The sequence below is a fragment of the Rhinoraja longicauda genome, chromosome 22 (assembly GCF_053455715.1).
Source record: "Rhinoraja longicauda isolate Sanriku21f chromosome 22, sRhiLon1.1, whole genome shotgun sequence".
NCBI lineage: Eukaryota > Metazoa > Chordata > Chondrichthyes > Rajiformes > Arhynchobatidae > Rhinoraja > Rhinoraja longicauda.
In genome coordinates, this window is record NC_135974.1 from 33,570,118 (window position 1) to 33,595,769 (window position 25,652).

The 25,652-nt window shown below is 46.6% G+C and overlaps 1 protein-coding gene across 3 annotated transcripts in view; it reads left to right on the forward strand.

Annotated features, from left to right (window-relative positions):
* The first annotated feature begins 3,415 nt into the window (after positions 1–3,415).
* LOC144604545 (zinc finger protein 512B-like) overlaps positions 3,416–25,652 on the forward strand; it is a 64,321-nt gene continuing 42,084 nt past the window's right edge. For all 3 annotated transcript variants that reach the window (XM_078419088.1, XM_078419089.1, XM_078419090.1), the window contains exons 1-2: positions 3,416–3,484; positions 10,557–10,682. In XM_078419088.1, the coding sequence (XP_078275214.1) occupies positions 10,559–10,682 (124 nt within the window). In that variant the 5' untranslated portion in view covers positions 3,416–3,484; positions 10,557–10,558. The remainder of the gene's footprint in view (positions 3,485–10,556; positions 10,683–25,652) is intronic.

The following is a 25,652-nucleotide window of genomic DNA, read 5'->3' on the forward strand; positions in this document are numbered from 1 at the left end:
ATGAACAAACAGACGGTGGCCGGGGTGGGATGGATCTTTTATTATTTTGCCTGCTCTACTGAGGCAGCGTCTCTGGAGAGAGGGAATGCTCGTCTGAAGAAGGGTCTCGACCCGAAGCGTCACCCATTCCTTCTCTCCCGAGATGTTGCCTGTGCCGCTGAGTTACTCCAGATTTTTGTGTCTGTCTTGGGTTTAAACCAGTATCTGCGGCTCCTTCCTGCACCAGAATTTCAACCAAGGCCGACTTTAAAAAGCACCGCCAACGCATTATTCCTGAACGTGGTTTTACCCGTGAAGGAAGAAAGTGCAGATGCTGGTCCACGCCGAAGACAGACACACAATGCTGGAGTAACTCAGCGGGTCAGGCAGCGTCTCTGGAGAGAAGCAATGGGTGGCGTTTCGGGTCTGAAGAAGGTCACTTTGTTCCTTTTTCTCCAGAGATGCTGCCTGTCCCGCTGAGTTACTCCAGCATTTTGTGTCTGGCTTCGTATGATTTTGTACCTGTTCTCAAAGTCAAATGAGAAATCGACTCCTGTCTTTCCCACCCTCAGTGAGACGAGCAAACGGCGCACTTTCAACGAGAAACCAGCTCACAGGCCACCCGAAAAGACCCATTTATGCCTCTGTTCTGACACCAATCAATCCCGCTGTTTATGGTTAGTGTAAGAAAATAACTGCAGATGCTGGTACAAATCCAAGGTATTTATTTCACAAAATGCTGGAGTAACTCAGCAGGTCAGGCAGCATCTTAGGAGAGAAGGAATGGGTGACGTTTCGGGTCGAGACCCTTCTTCAGTCTGTTTATGGTCTGCTTCACCGCTGTTTATGGCGTTGCTGGTTGTTGGCGTTCCATTGCAACGTTGTAACTTTTCCTTCATTTAGTCGGCCTAGATAAGAAGCTTCAGCTTATTCACCTTTGCCTTTTGTTACCTCTTTTTTTAACATCCAACTTACCCTTTTTTTTGCAAAAGTCCAGTAGTTAAGAGGGGGGGGGGGGGGGGAACAAGGAACTGCAGATGTTGGAATCTGAAAGCACAAAGTACCGGAGTAATTCAGCGGGTCAGGCAGCGTCTGTGGAGGGAATGGACGGGCGACCTCACGGGTCGGTACCATTTTTCAGTGTTCACTTTATTTTCAAATTTACAATAGATTTTAACCGGAGATGCGTAGCGTGGCAGTGTTTTGTAATTATATATATGAGTGTGTGTGTGTGTGTGTGTGTGTATGCGTGAGTGTGTGTGTGTGTGAGAGTGTGTGTGTGTGTGTGTGTGAGTGTGTGTGTGAGTGTGTGTGTGTGTGTGTGTGTGAGAGAGTGTGTGTGTGTGTGTTTGTGTGAGTGAGTGAGTGAGTGACTGTGTGTGTGTGTGTGTGTGTGTGTGTGTGTTACCGACTCGTTAATTCCGTATTCTAGTTGCTGTACTAAGCGAATTTTCAGAGAACCTCGAGTGTATAAAAAGACAGTTTCGTGTAACTTGTAAACTTAAGACAAAAATATAAAATGGCATGCAGTATACCGTATGTTTCCAAGAGTAACATGTTACTGTACATACAGTAACACATGTACATATGTTACATATGTAACGTATATTACATATATACGTTGTATTGATATCCCAAATGAAATGGCGACGATTGAATGGAAGTTCTTCGTTCTATGTAATATTTTTGACTTTGCACAATTATTATGTTTATTTGTCTGCTACTATATATGCACAAACATATACTTACACACACTGAACGTTTTTATTGTTTATTTTGGGTTTTACAGAGTACCATGTTCGCATAGATGTTGTGCTGCTGCTAGTGGGAATTTCATTGTTCCGTTTCGGGACAATAGACAATAGGTGCAGGAGGAGGCCATTCGGCCCTTCGAGCCAGCACCGCCATTCAATGTGATCATGGCTGATCATTCTCAATCAGTACCCCGTTCCTGCCTTCTCCCCATACCCCCTGACTCCGCTATCCTTAAGAGCTCTATCCAGCTCTCTCTTGAATGCATTCAGAGAATTGGCCTCCACTGCCTTCTGAGGCAGAGAATTCCACAGATTCACAACTCTCTGAGTGAAAAAGATTTTCCTCATCTCCGATCTAAATGGCTTACTGTATAATTTCTACAAGGGCCTGAGGGTGCTGTTTACGCAAATAATGTGGGGAACGACAACCTTCAAATAAGGTAGACACAAAAATGCCGGAGTAACACAGCGGGTCAGGCAGCGTCTCTGGAGAGAAGGAATGGGTGACGTTTTGGGTCAAGACCCTACTTCCAAAGGAAGAAGGGTCTCGACCTGAAACGTCACCCATTACCTCTCTCCAGAGATGCTGCCTGACCCGCTGAGTTACTCCAGCATTTTGTGTCTACCTTTGATTTCCACCAGCATCTGTAGTTTTTCCCCCTACACTTACAAATAAGCTCTGAACTACATAGACTTGGGGGCATTGGTTTTTGTCTTTTTGTACGATTATTGTCTGTTTATGTTTATGTATGTGTGTGTATACATATAGATATAGATATATAGACATATAGATATATCAGTCTGAAGAAGGGTCTCGACCCGAATCGTCGCCCATTCCTTCTCTCCTGAGATGCTGCCTGACCTGCTGAGTTACTCCAGCATTTTGTGAATAAATACCTTCGATTTGTACCAGCATCCGCAGTTATTTTCTTATACTAGATATGTTAGTATATATATATGTATCGGAAGGAACCGCAGATGCTGAGTTAAAACCTAAGATAGACACAAAAAAAACTGGAGTAACTCAGCGGGTCTCGACACGAAATGTCACCCATTCCTTCTCTCCAGAGATGCTGCCTGTCCCGCTGAGTTACTCCAGCTTTCTGTGTCTATCTTCGGTCTAAACCACTATCTGCAGTTCTATTCCTACACATATGGATATATGTGTGTGTGTATTTCACAAATGCTGGAGTAACTCAGCAGGTCAGGCAGCATCTCGATTTGTACCAGCATCTGCAGTTATTTTCTTATACTATGTGTGTGTGTGTATGTGTATATATCCACCCACCCACACACACACACACACACACACACACACACACACACACACACACACACACACACACTTGTGTGTGTATATGTACACACACTGAACTTTATTTTTTCTGTTTATTATATATTATACTGTTGACAGAGTTGACATATTCTGTTGTGCTGCTGGAAGTAAGGATTTCATTGTTCTGTGTCTTGGGACCATCTGACAATAAAACGCTCCCGACCACTTGAGATGGAAGTATGCAATCTGCCGAACGCTGCTGCAAGAGAAATAAGAGCGAGGCATTTGGATTTGGATTTGGATTTGCCGTTTGTGGAAATTCGTGCAACATTAAACAGCAACGCGAGAGTTGGAAACTTACCTCCTCACTGTACAACTGTCAAAGGACAAGTGGAACCGCGCATGACCGGGAACAGACAGACTCCACTGGAAGGGCCCTTCCTGGCAAGATAATCATCTAAACAGAAAACTGAAGGTAAGACACACGGCTGTGGTGCCGCCCCGGCCTCCCGCACCTACCTGCCAACACACATACCCCTGCCAACACACCCCCCCCCTGCCAACACCCCCCCCCCCCCCCCCCCCTGCCAACACACACTCCCCTGCCCCCACTCCCACCAGCCCCAGGGCAACTGCAGCCGCTGACAACTGAGCGGTTTATGCCTCTTGCTATCTTTTATTTCTCCTCCCTCTCTCCCTCTCCCTCTCCCAATCTCTCTCTCCTGTCTCTCTCCCTCCCTCTCTCCCACCCTCTCCCTCCTCTCCTCTCCTTCTTTCCCCCCCTTCTCTCTCCTGTCTCTCTCTCCCCCTCCCGTCCCTCTCCCCCTTCTCTCTCTCCTGTCTCTCTCCCCCTCTCTCTCCCACCCTCTCCCCCCCCCCTCTCTCTCCCCTCTCTCTCTTCCCCTCTCTCCCACCCTCTCTCCCCCTCTCTCTCTCCCTCTCTCTTCTTCTCCCACCCTCTCTCCCCCTCTCTCTCCCCCTCTCTCTCCCCCTTTCTCCTCTCTCTCTCCCCCTCTCTCTCCCCCTCTCTCTCTCCCAATTTCCCCCTCTCTCCCCCTCTCTCTTTCCCTCCTCCCTCTCTCCCTCCCTCTCTCCCCTCCCAATTTCTCTCTCGCCCCCCTCTCTCTCTCTCTGTCTCCCACCCTCCTCTCTCTCCCCCTCTCTCTCCCCCTCTCTCTTCTCCCAATTTCCCCCCTCTCCTCCCCCTCTCTCTTTCCCTCCTCCCTCTCTCCCACCCTCTCTCCCTCTCTCTCTCCCCCTCTCTCTTCTTCTCCCCCTCTCTCTTCCCCCTCTCTCTCTCCCCCTTTCTCCCTCTCTCTCCCCCTCTCTCTCTCCCCCTCCTCTCTCTCTCTGTCTCCCACCCTCCTCTCTCTCCCCCTCTCTCTCCCCCTCTCTCTCCTCCTTCTCCCTCCCACTCTCTCCCTCTCTCTCTCTCTCTCCCGTCGCCGCTGCCAGCTTTAGTTCGCCCGCTTCTCATCCAATGTCGCCATTTTGCGGGGCTCTGGTGCTGATGCACAGCGGCAGGTCTGAGCCCCGGGGAGGAGGGACTGGACCAGCCAACTTATTACAGCCCCTCTCTCCCCCTCTACCCTCTCTCACTCTCTACCCTCCTCACTCTCTCCCCCTCTCCTCTCTCCCCCCTCTTCTCTCTCTCCCTCTTCTCACTCCCCCTCTTCTCTCTCCCCCTCTACTCTCTCCCCCTCTCTCTCTCTCCCCCTTCTCCTCTCTCCCCCCCCTTCTCTCTCCCCCTCTACTCTCTCCCCTTCTACTCTCTCCCCCTCTACTCTCTCCCCCTCTACTCTCTCCCCCTCTACTCTCTCCCCCTCTACTCTCTCCCCCTCTACTCTCTCTCCCTCTACTCTCTCCCCCTCTACTCTCTCCCCCTCTACTCTCTCCCCCTCTACTCTCTCCCCCTCTACTCTCTCCCCCTCTACTCTCTCCCCCTCTTCTCTCTCCCCCTCTACTCTCTCCCCCTCTTCTCTCTCCCCCTCTACTCTCTCCCCCTCTACTCTCTCCCCCTCTCCCCTCTACTCTCCCCCTCTTATCTCTCCCCCTCTACTCTCTCCCCTCTCTACTCTCTCCCCCTCTTCTCTCTCCCCCTCTACTCTCCCCCCCTACTCTCTCCCCCTCTCTCTCCCCTACTCTCTCCCCCTCTCTCTCCCCTCTCTCTCTCTCCTCTCTCCCCCGTGTTCTACATTGTTGGCACGTGCCAACTTTGGGCAGGGGTGGTGTGCACGTGACTGTGGCTCACTCCCAGCTTCTCCCTCCCTCTCTCCCTCCCTCCCTCTCTCTTTCACACCCTCCCTTACACACCCTCTCTCTCTCTCTCTCTCTCTCATCCTCCCACTCCCTCCCTCTCACCCCCACCCACCCACCCTCTCTCCCTCGCGTTCTCTCTCGCCCTCTCACTCTCACACACTCCCTCTACAACTCGCCCTCCCCTCTTCCACTCCCCTCCCCGTTCTCCCTCCATCTAAACCTTTCGTTCTCACCCTCTGTTGATCACTCTTTCACTCCCCTCTCACATTGCCCCTCGCCCCACCTCCCTCTTACCCTCACCCTGCAGCCTCCCCCTCACTCTGCCCAAACCCAACCCCTGGGCCAGTGTCTCTGGGCACCCATCAATGCACAGCCTGAGCAGGCAGGTGAAGAAAGCGCTCAGAGTTTATTTGCTTTGAGGATGCCATGCACCATATCGCGGTTTATATTACTGGCCCATTGTGAAGGGCCAGATGTGAGTCCAGGTGTGCCCTAGATACGAATGGCAGGTGTACAACCTTAGGCGTGTCTTAGTTTAGTTTAGAGACTCAGCGCGGAAACTAGCCCTTCAGCCCATCGAGTGGCCGGGCACTAGCGATGTCCTACACACACGAGGGACAATTTACAATTTTTACCGAAGCCAATTAACCTACGAACCTGCACGTCTTTGGATTGTGGGAGGAGACCGGGGCATCCATTGACAACCCACGCAGGTCACGGGGAGAACGTACAAACTGCACGTTGTTCAATGTGATTTAGTGGGAAAACTTACTTAACTTTAAGCTCCATTCAAACCATTAGTGCCAATACACTGTAACCATGTAACCTTTCCCAGACTGCTAATAAACACAAGTCTTTGCTGGCAGTAGTTGAGGGCTTGTTTTAAATTACCTATATAACCAGATATATCCAGAGAAATGTGCTGTCCGTACAGACAGCACCCATAGTCAGGATCGAACCGGGGTCTCTGGCGCTGTACGGTAGCAACTCTACCGCTGCGCCACCGTGCTGCCTGCTACATCTGAACGGTTGGGGTAGCATGCAAATACAAATCTTTTCACTAATATGCACGTGGCATTAATAAACCTAAACATAAATGATAATCTGAAGCGTTTCTGAGGGTCATTCAGATGGAGTCCCAACCTCCCTGTTAAATTCTCTCCACCAGCTTTCCCACTGTGCTCTGACTCATGGAGTTCAGCACAAGTTTCCTGCAATTTCGCAACGGTTTTTCTGGGAAATCTATCTGCTGAACATACTTCAAATTAGAACTGGCCTAACCTCAATACCTTGATTCATTTAACTTAGTTTAGTTTAGTTTAGAGATACAGTGCGGAAACAAGCCCACATAGTCCGCACCGACCCGATCCCTGCACACTAATCAAAGGTATCACAAAATGCTGGAGTAACTCAGCAGGTCAGGCAGCATCTCTGGAGAGAAGGAATGGGTGACGTTTCGGGTCGAGACCCCGCACACTAATACTATCCTACACACACTAGGGACAATTTACAATTTTTACCGAAGCCATTTAGCCTACAGATCGTAGTGTAAGAAAATAACTGCAGATGCTGGTACAAATCGAAGGTATTTATTTCACAAAATGCTGGAGTAACTCAGCAAGTCAGGCAGCATCTCAGGAGAGAATGAATGGGTGACGTTTCGGGTCGAGACCCTTCTTCAGACTACAAATCTGTAGGTCTTTGGAATGTAGGAGGAGACCGGAGCAGCTCCTGGAGAAAGCCCACGCAGGTCACGGGGAGAAGGTACAAACTCCGTACAGACAGCGCCCGTGGTCAGGATCGAACCCGGGTCTCTGGTGCTGTAAGGCAGCAACTCTACCGCTGCGCCACCTAGGAGAAGAATGGCTCAGGAAGAGCCAAGAGTGTTTAATTGTCATAGGTATCTAAACAAAACAATAAAACTCCTACTTGCAGCAGCACAACAGGATTGTAAAGACAGTAGACATAAATAACATAAGCAAAAAAAAGTTCAGAAAATAAAGTGCAAAAACCAAAATGTCTAAAGTCCCTCGTGCAGCCAAGACAGTTCGTAGGTCGAAGTTTGGTTGGAGTTTGTAGTGATGGTTGCTGGGAAGAAGCTGCTCCTGAACCTGGAGGTCAGGGTTTTCAGACTGCTGCTCCTTCTTCCACAATGTAAGAGTGAAACCGGAACATGCCCAGTGTGGTGGGGGTCCTTGATGGTGCTGGCTTCTATAAATTGCCCCTCGTGTGTAGGACATAGAACTAGTGTGAATGGGTGATGGATGGTCGCGTGGACCTGGTCAGCCAGAGGGCCTATTTACATGCAGTTTCTCTCAACTCCAAAGCATTTCAAGGGACTGGGGGTGTATTTTCTATGAGAAGTTGTGTGGAAAGGAACTGCAGATGCCGGTTTACACCAAAGACACAAAATGCTGGAGTAACTCAGTGGGACAGGCAGCATCTCTGGATGGAAGGAATGGGTGACGTTTCAGGTCGAGACCCTTCTTCAGACCGAGAGTCAGGGGGAGAAGGAAACGAGAGAGGTATTTATTCACAAAATGTTGGAGTAACTCAGCAGGTCAGGCAGCATCTCAGGAGAGAAGGAATTGGTGACGTTTCGGGTCGAGACCCTTCTTCAGACTGATATCGAGAGATATCGAAGGTTAAGGTGTGAAAACGAGAGATCAAAGAGGACGAAAATCAAGGAAAATGTAGAATAGATCATTGTGTAGGAAGGAACTGCAGATGCTGGTTTAAACCGGATAGACACAAAAAAAGAAGGGTCTCGACCCGAAACGTCACCCATTCCTTCTCTCCAGAGATGCTGCCTGTCCCACTGAGTTACTCCAGCTTTTTGTGTCTATCTTTAGAATAGATTATTGTTAGCTGAGGGAAGGTGACAACGAGGCATAAAATGAAAGATTTAATCAGGACAGTCAGCCTGGTCGGAGAACTAGGATGGGGGAGGGATCATAACATATCATATATATACAGCCGGAAACAGGCCTTTTCGGCCCCACCAAGTCCGTGCCGCCCAGCGATCCCCGTACATTAACACTATCCTACACCCACTAGGGACAATTTTTACATTTTACATTTACCCAGCCAATTAACCTACATACCTGTACGTCTTTGGAGAGAGAAGGAATGCAAGGGTTACTTGAAGTTAGAGAAGTCAATATTCATACCGCTGGGCTGTGAGCTGCCCAAGCAAAAGATGAGGTGCTGTTCCTCAAATTTGCGCTGGGCCTCACTCTGCCAGTGGAGGAGGCCCAGGACTGAAAGGTCAGTGTGGGAATGGGAGGGGGAGTTAAAGCATTTATCAACCGGGAGATCATGTAGGTCTGGGCAGATTGAGCAGAGGTGTTCAGTGAAACGATCGCTAAGCCTGCGCTTGGTCTCACCGATATCTAGGAGCTTCCGTTTGGAACTAGTCTTGGGATCAGCTAAGGATTGGGAATGTGTGAAGGAATACTAACAACTCCATGAGGTGAGTTGGATAGAACCGTTGAGGTGAGTTGGATAGAACCCTTGAGGTGAGTTGGATAAAACCATTGAGGTTTTTTGCAGTGCTATTTTAGTTCAGTTTAGTTTAGTTTAGAGATGGTTGAGCAAATCATGTTGGCTGGGACTTGAGGAGGTGCTATCAACGTCTGTCGATCCAGATAAAACAATCCAAGTCTATCCAACCTCTCCCTGTAGATGAAACCCTCTAATCCAGGCAGCATACTGGCAAAACCCCTCTGTACTCTCTCCAAAGCCTCCACATCTTTCCTGTAATGGAGAGACCAGATCTGCACGCAATACTCCAAACGAGGCCTAACCAAAGTCTTATAAAGCTGCTTCATGCAATAAGCAAGTTATTGCTGTTTCTCAATTTATGGCCATGAGATCTCTAACGTTTCACAGAAACATTGGGACAAGGAAGTTGATGTCTAATTCAGAAGACGGTGCCTTCAAAATTGTAGCACTTTGTTTTATTGGATTGAAATGTTATTCTGCATTATGTCCTCATCAGTGTTTTAAACCTGCAATAACTGTCTCAAGGCAAAATGTGTTATTACTACAACTAATCTGGCAAATCCAATTATTGGAAGTAAAGAGACAATTGAAAAGTTGATACAATACTTCATAATAAGCGAGAAAAAGCTCGTAGAGAGTATCATCGGATGTGATATTTCGGCATTGGATATTTGCGTGGCCCAGTGGCACAGCGGTAGAGTTACTGCCTTACAGCGCTAGAGGCCAGGGTTCGATCCTGACTACGGGCGCTGTCTGAATGGAGTTTGTACGTTCTCCCCGTGACCTGCGTGGGTTTTTCTCCAGGTGTTCCGGTTTCCTCCCACACTCCAAAGACCGACAGGTTTGTAGGCTAATTGGCTTGGTAAAATTGTCAATTGTCCCTAGTGTGTAGGACAGCGTCAGCCAAGAGTGTTTTTATTGTCATATGTCCCCTGATAGGACACCAAAATTCCTACTTGCAGCCTTGCACACCTGTGTACGAGGATCGCTGGTCGGTGCGGACTCAGTGGGCCGAAGGGCCTGTTTCCGCGCTGTATCTTAAAACGAAACGAAATTATTTTTTCCGGACATGCTCTGATGTGGATATATGTATTTTCTATTCCTGTAGAAGATGAACATGAAGTTTTATGTTTCATTGCTTATATTAATGATATCTGGGTTCTTGTGGAAGTTCATTGAGTGATTGAGTGATCCTAACACAACCAGAGAGCAGTCCTGAACTACTATCAGCCTCTTTGGTGATCCTAGGATTATCCTTGATCGGACTTTACCTTGCACTAAACGTTATTCCCTTATCATCCATCTATGGTTCCCGATGTTGGGGAAGTCCAGAACAAGGGGTCACAGTTTAAGGATAAGGGGGAAGTCTTTTAGAACCGAGATGAGAAAGTTTTTTTTGGTGAATCTGTTGAATTCTCTGCCACAGAAGGTAGTTGAGGCCAGTTCATTGGCTATATTTAAGAGGAAGTTAGATGTGGCCCTTGTGGCTAAAGGGATCAGGGGGTATGGAGAGAAGGCAGCTACGGGATACTGAGTTGGATGATCAGCCATGATCATATTGAATGGCGGTGCAGGCTGGAAGGGCCGAATGGCCTACTCCTGCACCTGTTTTCTATGTTTCTATGTTTATACAGTGTAAATGGCTCGATTGTTGTCTTTCTGCTGACCGATTAGCACGCAACAAAAGCTTTTCACTGTACCTCGGTACACTTGACAATAAACTGAACTGAACTGAAACTGAATTGTACTGAGTGAGAGTTTGAGATATTTTTGTCGTCCTGCAGAAATGGCAGATCCTGGCCAGGTGGGAAAGGTCCGTGGAAGTAAAGGACGGAATAATCGGGCTCTTGGTGATCATAGTAAAACAGCGGCAATCAGAATGAAAACATCTACGCACGCCGCAACACATGGTAGGATTGCATCTGTTTTGTTTATTGATCAGTAACCATTCTCCGGATCTCCACTTGTCACCACACCCACCCACCCCCTCGCCTCTGATGGTCCATTTATTGAGTAGGAAGGAACTGCAGGTGCAGGTTTCTATTGAAGATAGACACAAAATGCTGGAGTAACTCAGCGGGTCAGGCAGCATGTCTAGAGAGAAGGAATGGGTGACGTTTCGGGTCAGGCAGCATCTCTAGAGAGAAGGAATAGACAATAGACAATAGACAATAGGTGCAGGAGTAGGCCATTCAGCCCTTCGAGCCAGCACCGCCATTCAATGCGATCATGGCTGATCACTCTCAATCAGTACCCCGTTCCTGCCTTCTCCCCATACCCCCTTACTCCGCTATCCTTAAGAGCTCTATCCAGCTCTCTCTTGAAAGCATCCAACGAACTGGCCTCCACTGCCTTCTGAGGCAGAGAATTCCACACCTTCACCACTCTCTGACTGAAAAAGTTCTTCCTCATCTCCGTTCTAAATGGCCTACCCCTTATTCTTAAACTGTGGCCCCTTGTTCTGGACTCCCCCAACATTGGGAACATGTTTCCTGCCTCTAATGTGTCCAATCCCCTAATTATCTTATATGTTTCAATAAGATCCCCCCTCATCCTTCTAAATTCCAGTGTATACAAGCCTAATTGCTCCAGCCTTTCAACATACGACAGTCCCGCCATTCTGGTAATTAACCTAATGAACCTACGCTGCACGCCCTCAATAGCAAGAATATCCTTCCTCAAATTTGGAGACCAAAACTGCACACAGTACTCCAGGTGTGGTCTTACCAGGGCCCGGTACAACTGTAGAAGGACCTTTTTGCTCCTATACTCAACTCCTCTTGTTACGAAGGCCAACATTCCATTTGCTTTCATCACTGCCTGCTATACCTGCATGCTTCCTTTCAGTGACTGATGCACTAGGACACCCAGATCTCGTTGAACATCCCCTCTTCCTAACTTGACACCATTCAGATAATAATCTGCCTTTCTATTCTTACTTCCAAAGTGAATAACCTCACACTTATCTACATTAAACTGCATCTGCCATGTATCCGCCCACTCACACAACCTGTCCAAGTCACCCTGCAGCCTTATTGCATCTTCCTCACAATTCACACTACCCCCCAGCTTAGTATCATCTGCAAATTTGCTAATGGTACTTTTAATCCCTTCATCTAAGTCATTAATGTATATGGGGTACGTTTCGCGTTGGAATCCTTCTTCAGACCCTACGGAACCTTCTTCGGGTCAGGACCCGAAACGTCACCTATTCCTTTTCTCCAGAGATGCTGCCTGACCCACTGAGTTACTCCAACTTTTTGTGTGTATCTTTGGTTTAAACCAGCATCTGCAGTTCCTTCCTACAGAAAGTGATTGAGGGGCTCTTCGATCCAGCACCGCCATTCATTGTGAGCATGGCTGATCATCCACAATCAGTAACCTGTGCCCAACTTCTTCCACTAGCCCCCAGAGTTCTAACTAACTCTCTTGTAAATTCTTTCAGTGACTTGGCCTTCACTGCCCTCCGTGGCAGAGAATTCCACAAATTCACAACACTCTGGGTGAAAAAGTTCCTTCTCACCTCAGTTTTAAATGGCCTCCCCTTTATTCTAAGACTGAGGCCCCTGTTTCTGGACTCCCCCAACATTGGGAACATTTTTCCTGCATCTAGCTTGTCCAGTCCTTTTATAATTTTATACGTCTCTATAAAATCCCCTCTCATCCTTCTAAACTCCAGTGAATACAAGCTTAGTCATTTCAATCTTTCCTCATATGACAGTCCCGCCATCCCAGGGATCAATCTCGTGAACCTACGCTGCACTTTGAGTCTATCCCTAATATGGATTGATATATAATAATATAAATATATTAAATATTATAGAATTATATTTCTATTATTTATGCTAACGTTTATTGAGATGAACAGGCACAGCATGAACAGATTCAGCGCTAGTTCTACAGCAATGGTGTACAATGTTTGTGTTTTGGGTTTGGCAGATTGATGGTCACTCACTCCTGAAGTTACTCATGGAACATTTTTTATGCCTTCGCATAACCAGGTTTTGCTGACTTTTTTGCACATCTTTCATTCTTTTGTTCTGTACCTCTCTACATCATCGTCTATATCTCCCGTTTCCCTTTCCCGTGACCTTCAGTCTGAAGAAGGGTCTCGACCCAAAACGTCACCCATTCCTACCCTCCAGTGATGCTGCCTGTCCCGCTGAGTTACTCCAGCATTTCGTGCCTGTCTTTGATATTGTTTAATCCTGTCCATTGATATCCGTGTTCATGTTCAGTTAGCTCCCAAGCAACATCAGTAGTGGTCAGAGGCAAAAAGCTGACGTAAATCAGTGGGTCAGGCAGCATCCCTGGAGAACGTGGTTAGGTGACTTTTTGCATTGGGACCCTTCTGCAAGGTCTGAAGAAGGGTCCCGACCCGAGACATCGCCTATCCATGATCTCCAGAGAAGCTGCCTGATCCGTCCCACAGCAGAAGTGCCCACGTCGCGGGGCTGGAAACTGGAAGTGTCCTGAGCTAATTCTGCTACCACCATTATCTATTGCACAAGTGATGGCTCCCACTGACTGTCGCCGGAAGCTTGCGTCGTTTTCAGGACGGACGATGACAGTGGTGACATTTGGAACATAGACGATGGACACGAAAGAAGAAGAAGCTGCCTGATCCGCCGAGCTACTCCAGCACGTTGTGTCTTTTTTTCGTAAACCAGTATCTGCAGCTCCTTGTTATCACAGGTTAATACCCATGGTGAACCCGACAGTGTCCACTACCTTTTTATCATCTCCTTCATTCCTGGATGAAGAAAGTTCCTCAGTAGTTCCTCAACAAAACTAGTTCGGTGGCGCAGCGGTAGAGTTGCTGCTTTACAGCGCCAGAGAACCGCGTTCAATCCCGACTGTGGGTGTTGTCTGTACAGAGTTTACACGTTCTCCCCGTGACCTGCATGGGTTTTTACAGGTGCTCCGCTTTCCTCCCACCCTCCAAAGACATACAGGTTTGTAGGTTAATTGGCTTCTGTAAATTGAAAAATTTCCCTCGTGCGTAGGATAGAACGAGCGTAAAGGGTGATCGATGGCCGACAAAGACTCAGTGGGCCGAAGGGCCTGTTTCCACGCTGTATGTCTAAACTAAACTAAAACCAGTATGGGCTGTCACCAGTCGGTCATGCCCCACCACTTGAGATAGAGGCAAACTTTTCATACAGGTATCTGCTTTACTGTGTCCAGCTTCACACTTGACAGGTATTCCTCATGTGAACATATTGCGAGCGGCACTTTCGGTGAGTTATGGGAAGTATCCCTGGTGCTGCAATCTTGATTGTCTTCAATTAAAGGTTACATGGATACAGTATTGTGAATAACGTGTATGTCAATAGATTATTGGAAATCATGGCAGTTCGTCTAAATCAAAGGCTTCGGTGACAATAACACTAACCAACCTGTTTAGCAGTTAAAGGTGCATTTAATGAGCTGGTAACTTCCTAAACATTGCTCAATGCACAGACTTCACTAATAGTCTTTGTGTTGGAAAGTTTGAGAGTCACGATGCATTTCATGAGAATTTTATGAAGTGAAATTTGACGTCAGTTCATTGGGCTGGACAGGGTGGATGTGGAGAGGATGTGTCCACCAGAGTCTAGAATCAGAGGCCACAGCCTCAGATGTAAAAGAAAAGTACCTTTAGACAGGAGATGAGGAGGAATTTCTTAAATCAGAGGATGGTGAATCTGTGGAACTCATTGCCACAGAAGGCTTATATACACTGGAATTTAGAAGGATGAGAGGAGATCTTATCGAAAAGTATAAGATTATTAAGGGGTTGGACACGTTAGAGGCAGGAAACATGTTCCCAATGTTGGGGAAGCCTAGAACAAGGGGCCACGGTTTAAGAATAAGGGGTAGGCCATTTAGAACTGAGATGAGGAAAAACTTTTTCAGTCAGAGAGTTGTGAATCTGTGGAATTCTCTGCCTCAGAAGGCAGTGGAGGCCAATTCTCTGAATGCATTCAAGAGAGAGCTACATAGAGCTCTTAAGGATAGTGGAGTCAGGGGGTATGGGGAGAAGGCAGGAATGGGGTACTGATTGAGAATGATCAGCCATGATCACATTGAATGGCGGTGCTGGCTCGAAGGGCCGAATAGCCTCCTCCTGCACCTATTGTCTATTGTCTAAGGCTGTGGAGGCCAAGTCCATGGATATTTTCAAGGCGAAGTCTGACAGATTCTTGCTTAGTACAGGTGTCAGGGGTTATGAGATGAAGGCAGGTGAGTGGGATTGAGAGGGAAAGATAAATCAGCCATGATTGAATGGCAGTGTAGACTTCTGTTTCTGTGATGTATCACTAAAGTCTAATGACAAAGCCCGGCAAGTGATAGACACAAACTGCTGGAGTAACTCAGCGGGTCAGGCAGCATCTCTGGAAAGAAGTAATGGGTGATGTTTTGGGTCAAGACCCGAAACGTCACCCATTCCTTCTCTCCTGAAATGCTGCCTGACCCGCTGAGTTACTCCAGCATTTTGTGTCTACCTTTGATTTTGAACCAGCATCTGCAGTTATTTTCCTACACATAAAGGAAACAGGCCTCTGTTAGCTGTTTGCTAGGTGAAAATGAAAAGCTAGTGTGACTTGGGTGGGGGAGGTTTGGAGAGAGAGGGAATGGAGGGGTTACTTGAAGTTAGAGAAGTCAATATTCATAACACTGGGTTGTAAGCTGCCCAAGTGAAATATGAGATGCTGTTCTTCTAATTTGAAGTTGAGCCTCACTCTGACAATGGATGAGGCCTAGGACAGAAAGGTCACTGTGGCAATGGGAAGTGGAATTAAAGTATTTGGCAACCGGGAGATCAGTTAGGTCCAGGCGGACTGAGCGAAGGTGTTCAGCGAAACGAACGCTTGGTCGCGCTGATGTATAAGAGTCCACATCTTGAACAGCGGATACAGTAGATGAGGTTGGAGGATGTGCATGCAAACGTCTGCCTAACCTGAAAGTGCTGTTTAAGTCCCTGGACAGAGTCGAGGGAGAAGGTCTAGGGACAGGTGTTGCAGCAGGTGAGGAGGATTTCTGTTCGTCAGATGGAACGACAATGGCCGATAATAAAAAGACAAAAAGTGTGGGATAAGGAGAGACGAAGTACGAATTGTGAAGCCAGAGGAAGGAATACAATACAATACAATACAATACAATATATCTTTATTGTCATTGTACAGGAGTACAGCGAGATTGGGAATGCGCCTCCCATACGATGCAATAATTTAATTAGCTAGTCAGTATTAATTTAAACAACCCAATGAAACAAATTAGAAAAGTTTTAAAACAGAATAAAGTGCAAGTAGATCTGTGCCGGTTCACTGTGCGATGTGACCATCCGGCTCAGCAGGACCGGTTCATAGCAGCTATGGCCCTGAGGATGAAGCTGTTCCTGAGTCTGGAGGTGCGGGCGTAGAAGGCCTGGTATCGTCTGCCCGATGGTAGAATTTCGAACAGACTGTTGCAGGGGTGTGAAGAGTCTTTGTGGATGCTGGTGGCTTTTCTGAGGCATTGTGTGTTGTAGATGTCCTCCAAGGCTGGTAGCTGTGTTCCGATGGTCCTCTGAGCTCTATGGACTACCCGCTGAAGAGCTTTCCTCTCTGCCTCCGTGCAGCTGAGGTACCACACAGGGATGCCATGTGTTAGGATACCAAGTAACATAATGACTGTTTTGTCAGGGCCTTTATATAATGTACTGTTGTCTTTTGAAGGTATGTTAGAAATCTATCAAGATAACTGTGGAAAAGTTTGGAAGGTAGATGTACATGAAAAAATATCATCTGATTACAAACAAACGTATTGCTTTAGAGAAATATAGATACTACCTCAGTACATTAATTCATGCTCGATGACTGATTCATTGATTTTACATAGTTGTAAGGATACAGCATGGAAACAGGCCCTTCTGCCCACCGAGACCGCACCGACCAGCGATCCCCGCACTTAACACTATCCTACACACACTGGGGGACCAGTTACATTTATGCCAAGCCAAATAACCTACAAACATGTACGTCTTTGGAGTGTGGGAGGAAACTGAAGATCTCGGATAAAACCCATGCAGGTTTGCATGGGGTGAACGTACAAACTCTGTACAGACAGACACCGGGAGTCAGGATCGAACCTGGGTCTCTGGCGCTGTGAGGCAGCAATTCTACCGCTGCGCCACCGTGTGTTTTGTCATGAATTTAAATTAATCGGGATAAACATATTACTTTGGAAATGCTTATGCAGACCAATGTGAAGGAAATAACTGCAGATGCTGGTACAAATCGAAGGTATTTATTCACAAAATGCTGGAGTAACTCAGCAGGTCAGGCAGCATCTCAGGAGAGAAGGAATGGGTGACGTTTCGGGCCGAGACCCTTCTTCTGACGAAGGGTCTCGACCCGAAAAGTCACCCATTCCTTCTCTCCTGAGATGCTGCCTGACCTGCTGAGTTACTCCAGCATTTTGTGAATAAATACCACCAATGTGAAGGACATCGGCTACTGTGCCCCACTGTGTTGCGATGTTACTGACAATAGTTTAATTCATCCAGTTCACTTCATTTCTTGTTCAGTGACACAGCAAGGACATCTCAGACAGCGAATGACTTAATCACTGAAAAACTAAGCAGCTTCACTCAATATTTTGTCATGCCTCTTATTCTACAAATAGGGCTAAGAGTTCCTTCAAGAGTGATTTATTCTCTGATTTCATTTGGCCCTCAAAGTAACTAATGGAAAATAAGTATTAGAAGTAATAGTAATAGAACCTAAGTAATAGGGTGGCACAGTGGTAGAGTTGCTGCCTTATAGCGCCAGAGACCCGGGTTCGATCCTAACTACGGGCGGAGTTTGTACGTTCTCCCTGTGACCACGTGGGCTTTCTCCGAGATCTTCGCTTTCCTTCCACACTGCAAATATATAGGTTTGGAGGTTAATTAGCTGTAAATTGTCCCTTCTGTGTGTGGGTTAGTGTTAATGTGCAGGGATCGCCGGTCAGTGCAGACTCGGTGGGTCGAGTATCTCTAAACTAAACTAAACTACACTAAATTTGTAAATTGCACTTACATGTGCTTGTTGGATTCAGGGCTGGTGCCAGAGCAATGGGGGGTAGCAAATCTTATGAAGGACAAAGTGCTGGAGTAACTCAGCGGGTCAGGCAGTATCTCTGGAGAACATGGATGGGTGACGTTTCACAGAGTGCTGGAGTAACTCAGCGGGTCAGGCAGTATCTCTGGAGAACATGGATGGGTGACGTTTCACAGAGTGCTGGAGTAACTCAGCGGGTCAGGCAGCATCTCTGGAGAACATGGATAGGTGACGTCGGCACCCTTCTTCAGACTGATTGTGACCTGTATAGCCCCATGACTTTCATGTTCCCCGACATTAAGGCACACGGAATAGAAAAATGTACATGATTTAGTTTCCAGGACAATATTGCTGTAGACCTTGCAAAGAAACGTCACCCATCCTTTTTCTCCAGAGATGCTGCCTGACCTGCAGAGTTACTCCAGCACTTTGTGTCTATCTTTGGTGAATCTGTGGAATTCATTGCCACGGAAGGCTGTGGAGGGCAAATCAATGGATATTTTTAAGGCAGAGGTAGATAGATCCTTGATTAGTACGGGTGTCAGGGATTATGGGGAGAAGGCAGGAGAATGGGGTTAGGAGGGAGAGATAGATCAGCCATGAATGAATGGCGGAGTAGACTTGTTGGGCCGAATGACCTAATTCTGCTCCTATCACTTATAAACATATGAAACCAGCCTTGTTTCTACTCTAAAGCAAGGTATTGCCCAGGTTAATACGAGCAATGGAATGGGAGATCCATTGGTTTGCATGTGGTGGATTTGAGCTTTGACTCTGGTGGTTCAGATGTCACTATTCCCTTGTCGCACTTGGTACAAAAAGCATGTATCACATTTGTATTTGTTGAATTCTCATTAATGATTCATATGACAACATCAAAGCATTCCTGGAGAGGTAGAACAGTGTCAATAATAAATGAAGAAATGGATAGATAACTCTTCAAGGACATACTCCAACTTGTTGCCATCGATGAGTTAGTCAAACTCGCTGTTAACTTGGATACCAGCATTGGAATGAAATCTTTACAGATCTCTCAGTCGCACATCTGCTGATAAAGTCCTAGCGTGATACAGGCCCTTCGGCCCAACTTGCCCACACCGGCCAACATGTCCCATCTACACTAGTCCCACCTGCCTGCGTTTGGCCCATATCCCTCCAAACCTGTCCAATCCATGTACCTGTCTAAGTGTTTCCTTAAACGCTGCGATAGTCCCTGCCTCAACTACCTTCTCCGGCAACTCGTTCCATACACCCACCACCCTTTCAGTGAAAAAGTTACCCCTCAGATTCCTATTAAATCTTTCCCCCCTCACCTTAAACCTATATCCTCAGTTTCTCGATTCCTCTACTCTTGGCAAGAGACTCTGTGTGTCTACCCAATCTATTCCTCTCATGATTTTCGACACCTCTATAAGATTACCCTTCATCTTCCTGCTCTCCAAGGGTTAGCGTCCGAGCCTACTCAACCTCTCCCCATAGCTCGGGCCCTCGAGTCTTGGCAACATTGTCGTAAATTTTCTCTGCACCATTTCCAGCTTGACAACATCGTTCTTGTAACATGGTGCCCAAAACTGAACAGAATACTCCAAATGTGACCTCACCAACGTTTACTTCTTAACTCCAAAATGATTACACACTTAACTCATAAATGGCCTGAAAATTGTGCAAGACTTGCAAAGCCATAAATTTAGGATTTGTCAGCTGGCAAATTTGTTCAGGACTTAAAATTCTTCTGAATGTGCCTTACTTTGTAAACCATTCACAAATATCAAACATTATTTAATAGACAATAGACAATAGACATTAGGTGCAGGAGGAGGCCATTCGGCCCTTCGAGCCAGCACCGCCATTCAATGTGATCATGGCTGATCATTCTCAATCAGTACCCCGTTCCTGCCTTCTCCCCATACCCCCTGACTCCGCTATCCTTGAGAGCTCTATCTAGCTCTCTCTTGAATGCATTTGAATCATTTTAAATGATTGAATGATTGCTCTCTCTTGAATGCGCTTGAATCATTTTAAAAATAAAATTAAACCACCTTTTATAATTCATAGGGTTTAAGAAAATAACTGCAGATGCTGGTACAAATCGATTTATTCACAAAATGCTGGAGTAACTCAGCAGGTCAGGCAGCATCTCGGGAGAGAAGGAATGGGTGACGTTTCGGGTCGAGACCCTTCTTCATAGGGTGTTCAACATATGCAAGGCAGCACAGTGGCGCAGGTTGTAAAGCTGCTGCCTCACGGCACCAGAGACCCAGGTTCGATCCTGACCTCGGGAGCTGTGTGCGTGGAGTTTGCACGTTCTCCCTTTGGCCCTGTGAGTTCCCTCTGGGTGCTTCGGTTTTCACCCAAATCCCAAAGATGGGGAGGGGGTGGGGGTGGGAGGTGGTTGTAGGTTAATTGGCCGTTGCAAAATGACCTCAAATGTGTAAGGGAAATTATGAGAAAGCTGGATAATGTAGAAATAGTGTGAACGGGAGGTCAATTGTCGGCATGGCCTCGGTGGGCCGAAGGGCCTGTTTCCATGCTGTATCTCTAAACTAAACTAAACCTTATTCTTATCCTTGTCTCTGGTATTCATCCTTAGTTATAGAATGGGTTTGATTCAATGGATAAACAACCCAGTTAAACAATGTTGTCATATGATGTTGTCATATGAATAATTAATGAGAACTCAACAAATACAAATGTGATACAAGCTTTTTTTTGTGTTGGTTGGGGTTGTGTAATTTGCTTATTTTATTGCTTTTATTGTTGGACCGTGGGTGACTAAATTTCGTCCAAAAAACTTGTTTTTTGGATGACAAATAAAGATATCCTGAATCCTGAATCCTGAAGAGGCAATTGAAAAGTTGATACAATACTCAATGTTAAACGAAAAAGATCTCGTAGAAAATATCATAGCATATGATATTTGAATGGCACGGTGGTACAGCGGTAGAGTTGCTGCCCTACGGCACCAGAGACCCGGTTTCGATCCTGACTATGGGTGCTGTCTGTACGAAATTTGAGGAAGGATATCGTTGCTATTGAGGGCGTGCAGCGTAGGTTTACTAGGTTAATTCCCGGAATGGCGGGACTATTATATATTGAAAGACTGGAGCGACTAGGCTTGTATACCCTGGAATTTAGAAGGATGAGAGGAGATCTTATCGAAACGTATAAGATTATTAAGGGGTTGGACATGTTAGAGGCAGGAAACATGTTCCCAATGTTGGGGGAGTCCAGAACAAGGGGCCACAGTTTACGAATAAGGGGTAGGCCATTTAGAACGGAGATGAGGAAAAACTTTTTTCAGTCAGAGAGTTGTGAATCTGTGGAATTCTCTGCCTCAGAAGGCAGTGGAGGCCAATTCTCTGAATGCATTCAAGAGAGAGCTAGATAGAGCTCTTAAGAATAGTGGAGTCAGGGGGTATGGGGAGAAGGCAGGAACGGGGTACTGGTTTTAGATTTTAGATTTTTTTAAAGATTTAGATTTAGAAATACAGTCCGGAAACAGGCCCTTCGGCCCACCGAGTCCGCGCCGCCCAGCGATCCCCGCACATTAACACTATCCTACACACACTAGGGACAATTTTTACATTTTTTTACCCAGTGAATTAACCTACAAACCTGTACGTCTTTGGAGTGTGGGAGGAAACCGAAGATCTCGGAGCAAACCCACGTAGGTCACGGGGAGAACGTACAAACTCCGTACAGACGGCGCCCGTAGTCAGGATCGAACCTAAGTCTCAGGGGCTGCATTCGCTGTAAGGCAGCAACTCTACCGCTGCGCCACCGTGCCGCCCTACTTTCCTCAAGTAGATGGACAATTGCTGAAATATATATAGATTTATGTGCCGCCCAGATTTATATCCATCGAGATTCGGGCAGCGCAGCTGTGGTAGAGTTGCTGCCTTACAGCAACAGAGACCCAGGTTTGATCCTGACTATGGGTGCTATCTGTACGGAGTTTGTACGTTCCCACTGTGACCACATGGGTTTTCTCTGGGTGCTCCCGCTTCCTCCCACACTCCAAAGATGTGCAGGTTTATAGGTTAATTGGCTTCTGTAAATTGTATATTGTATATTGTCCCTAGTGTGTGTTGGATAGTGCTAGTCTACGGGGTGATCGCTGGTCGCCATGGACTGGGTGGGTGAAGGACCAGTTTCCGCGCTGTGTGTCTAAAGTACAAAGTCTATATGACTGAAAGAAACACAATTATTTATCATGAGTTGTTGAGGACATTTCTTTGTGTATTCAAGTGCCCAATCTAATGAAATTACTTGATCATCATTGATGAGAGCTTCTTGAAATTTCAATCCAAATTCTAGGTCATGTGCTTACACAACCTAACACTCCGTGTATCGGAAGGACCAAAGACAGACACAAAATGCTGGAGTAACTCAGCTGGACAGGCAGCATCTCTGGAGAGAAAGAATAGGTCACGTTTCGGGTTAAGACCCCTCTTCAGACTGAGAGTCAGGGGAGAGTGAGTCTAGAGTTATGGAAAAGTAGGGTGTGAAAACAACAGATCAAAGCAGATGCTGAAAAGGAAATGTAGAATGGTTCATTGTTAGCTGAGGGGAAGGTGACAAGGGCGGTACGGTAGCGCAGCGGTAGAGTTGCTGCTTTACAGCGAATGCAGCGCCGGAGACTCAGGTTCGATCCTGACTACGGGTGCTGCACTGTAAGGAGTTTGTACGTTCTCCCCGTGACCTGCGTGGGTTTTCTCCGAGATCTTCGGTTTCCTCCCACACTCCAAAGACGTACAGGTATGTAGGTTAATTGGCTGGGTAAATGTAAAAATTGTCCCTAGTGGGTGTAGGATTATGTTAATGTACGGGGATCGCTGGGCGGCACGGACTTGGTGGGCCGAAAAAGGCCTGTTTCCGGCTGTATATATATGATATGATATGATAAGGAGGCATACATAGAGTCATAGAGTGATACAGTGTGGAAACAGGCCCTTCGGCCCATCTTGCACACACCGGCAAACATGTCCCAGCAATACTGCCTGCGTTTGGTCCATATCCCTTGAAACCTGTCCTCTCCTTGTACCTGTCTAACTGTTTCTTAATACAATCAGTAAAATTAATCAGGGGGACAGTGAAACTAATCGGAAAACAAGGGGTGGGGGAGGGACGGAGAGAGAGCGAAACCAAGGGTTACTTGAAGTTAGAGAAATCAATATTCATACCGCTGTTGTTGTTATTGGAGTGAGGTATGTGACTTTGGGATCACGATTACATTGCTCCCACGGTAGACCACAGATGGTGAAGACCTTTGGAAGAAAATTCAAAAAATGGTTTTAAAAAGATAACAAAAATAAAATTATACGAATTAATAATTTTAGTTTTGGAAAGATTCTACCGGTCACCACCAACCGAGTGTGTACGTTCTCCCCAAGAGGAGATTGAACGTTCTCCCCGTGACCTGCGTGGGTTTTCTCCGAGATCTTCGGTTTCCTCCCACACTCCAAAGACGTACAGGTCTTTAGGTTAATTGGCTGGGTGTAAATGTAAACATTGTCCCTCGTGTGTGTAGGATGGTGTTAATGTGCGGGGATCGCTGGTCGGTGCGGACTCGGTGGGCTGAAGGGCCCATTTCCGCGCTGTATCTCTAAATTAAACTAAATGAACTATTAACTATTGGTTTGTTCAGAATGTTGCACTTTATATCTGTTAAACAGTTGATTTTAACCAAACTGGAATGCAGTAATTTCCAATGTATACAACTATTGGCACATTCTATTTCGTTCCGCCTTGTTTCAACACAGCCACGTTTCCTCCCTGTGGTCAGCCTCATTATAAAGCTGAATGATTTTGCGCTACGATATTTTTTAATTAGTGTCTTTTTAGTGAGGCTTCTGACCCACCGAGTCGTGTTCAGAAGCCTTGCTTATCCAGAGAAAAATCATCCATTTGCAGAAACCAGATATATTTAGCTCCTTTCATAACAAAGGCAGGCTTCTTTTATGCATTTTCATACTTGCATGTGCAGTTGAGCTGAATACAAATGATGTGCACACTTCTCTTTATTAATAAAAGCCATTCTATCTGTGATGGTTGGTGAGGATGGGAAGTAACCTTTCAAACAAAACGTCTCATTAAAATGCCCAACGAGAATTACATTTTTGTAAATATTTTAATTTATTGTTTTCATTTAAACCTGGGCCGTTTTAGAGCAGTTATTAATGCCTTCCCAAAGCAATAATCATGAAAATCACAAAAGGCAAGACTCTGAGACATGATTTGACCACACACTTAACTGCCTTGTGTTGTGGATCAAAATCTCATTGTTTTATCCATCATGCAAACGTTTTTAAGTATAGAATAATCTAGCATTTAACTTCGATCTTGAAATATGTCACCCTGGATCTGACAGTTTCACTGGTGTGCTCACCTTAAATGTAGGTTATCGAATGCATTTGGAAGCAAATGTGACAAATTTCTAGTTTTGGCGCAGTGGTAGAGTTGCTGCCTCATGGCACCAGGGACCCAGGTTCGATCCTCACTAAGGGGTGATGTCTGTACGTTGTTTGCACGTTCTCCCGTGACTGCGTGGGTTTCCGCCAGGTTTTTCCGGTTTCCACCCACATTCCAAAGATGTCCAGGTTTGTAGGTTAATTAACCTCTGTAAAATTTGCCCTAAGTGTGTAGTATAGAACTAGTGTATGGGTGAGCACTGGCCGGCGCGGACTTGGTGGGCCGAAGGGCCTGTTTCAGCCCTGTATCTCTAAAACTAGACACTAAACTGAATTGATTGAAGGAGACGGCATGGAAACAGGCCCTTTGGCCCACTCCCTCCACAACGACCATCGATCACCCGTTCACACTAGTTCTATGTTATCCCACTTGCTCTTCCACTCCCTACACACTAGGGGGCAATTTTGCAGAGGCCAATTAACCCACAAACCCGCACGTCTTTGAGGTGTGGGGAGGAAATCGGAGCACCCGGAAGAAACTCACGCGGTCACGGGGAGAACGTGCAAACTCCACACAGACAACACCCAAGGTCAGAATCAAACCCGGGTCTCTGGTGCAAGAGGCAGCTGCTCTACCCCTGTATATTTGGCCCAGATCCCTCTAAATCTCTCTCATTCGTGTACCTGTCCAAGTGTCTTTTAAAGCTGTTTTTTTTCATTCCTGTCTCAACTACCTTCTCTGGCAGCTCGTTCTATCTTCCCACCACCCTCTGAGTGAAAAGGTTTTGGGTTTTTTTAGATTTAGAGATACAGCGCGGAAACAGGCCCTTCGGCCCACCCAGTCTGTGCCGCCCAGCGATCCCCGCACATCAACACTATCCTACCCACACTAGGGACAATTTTTTTTTTTTTTTGCATTTGCCCAGCCAATTAGCCTACATACCTGTACGTCTTTGGAGTGTGGGAGGAAACCGAAGATCTCGGAGAAAACCCACGCAAGTCACAGGGAGAACGTACAAACTCCGTACAGACGGCACCCGTAGTCAGGATCGAACCTGAGTCTCCGGCGCTGCATTCGCTGTAAGGCAGCAACTCTACCGCTGCGCCACCGTGCCACCCTCAGGTTCTTATTAAATCTTGTATGGGCTGTTGTTTTTTGATTCCCCTCCCCTGGGTGAAAGACTCTTGCGCATTCACCCTCTCCATGACCTTACTCTCCACTATCATTACACCAGAGCTCCATTCTGTACCAGCTCGTTCACTACCAGCTCTTGAACTCCCTCCCTAGAAGGATGACAATGAAGGTGAATGAGGATCTAGCATCTGCTGAGTCCCCTCTCATGTCCACACCACATTGCCTTAAAGGGCGGCACGGTGGCGCAGCGATAGAGCTGCACCCTTACAG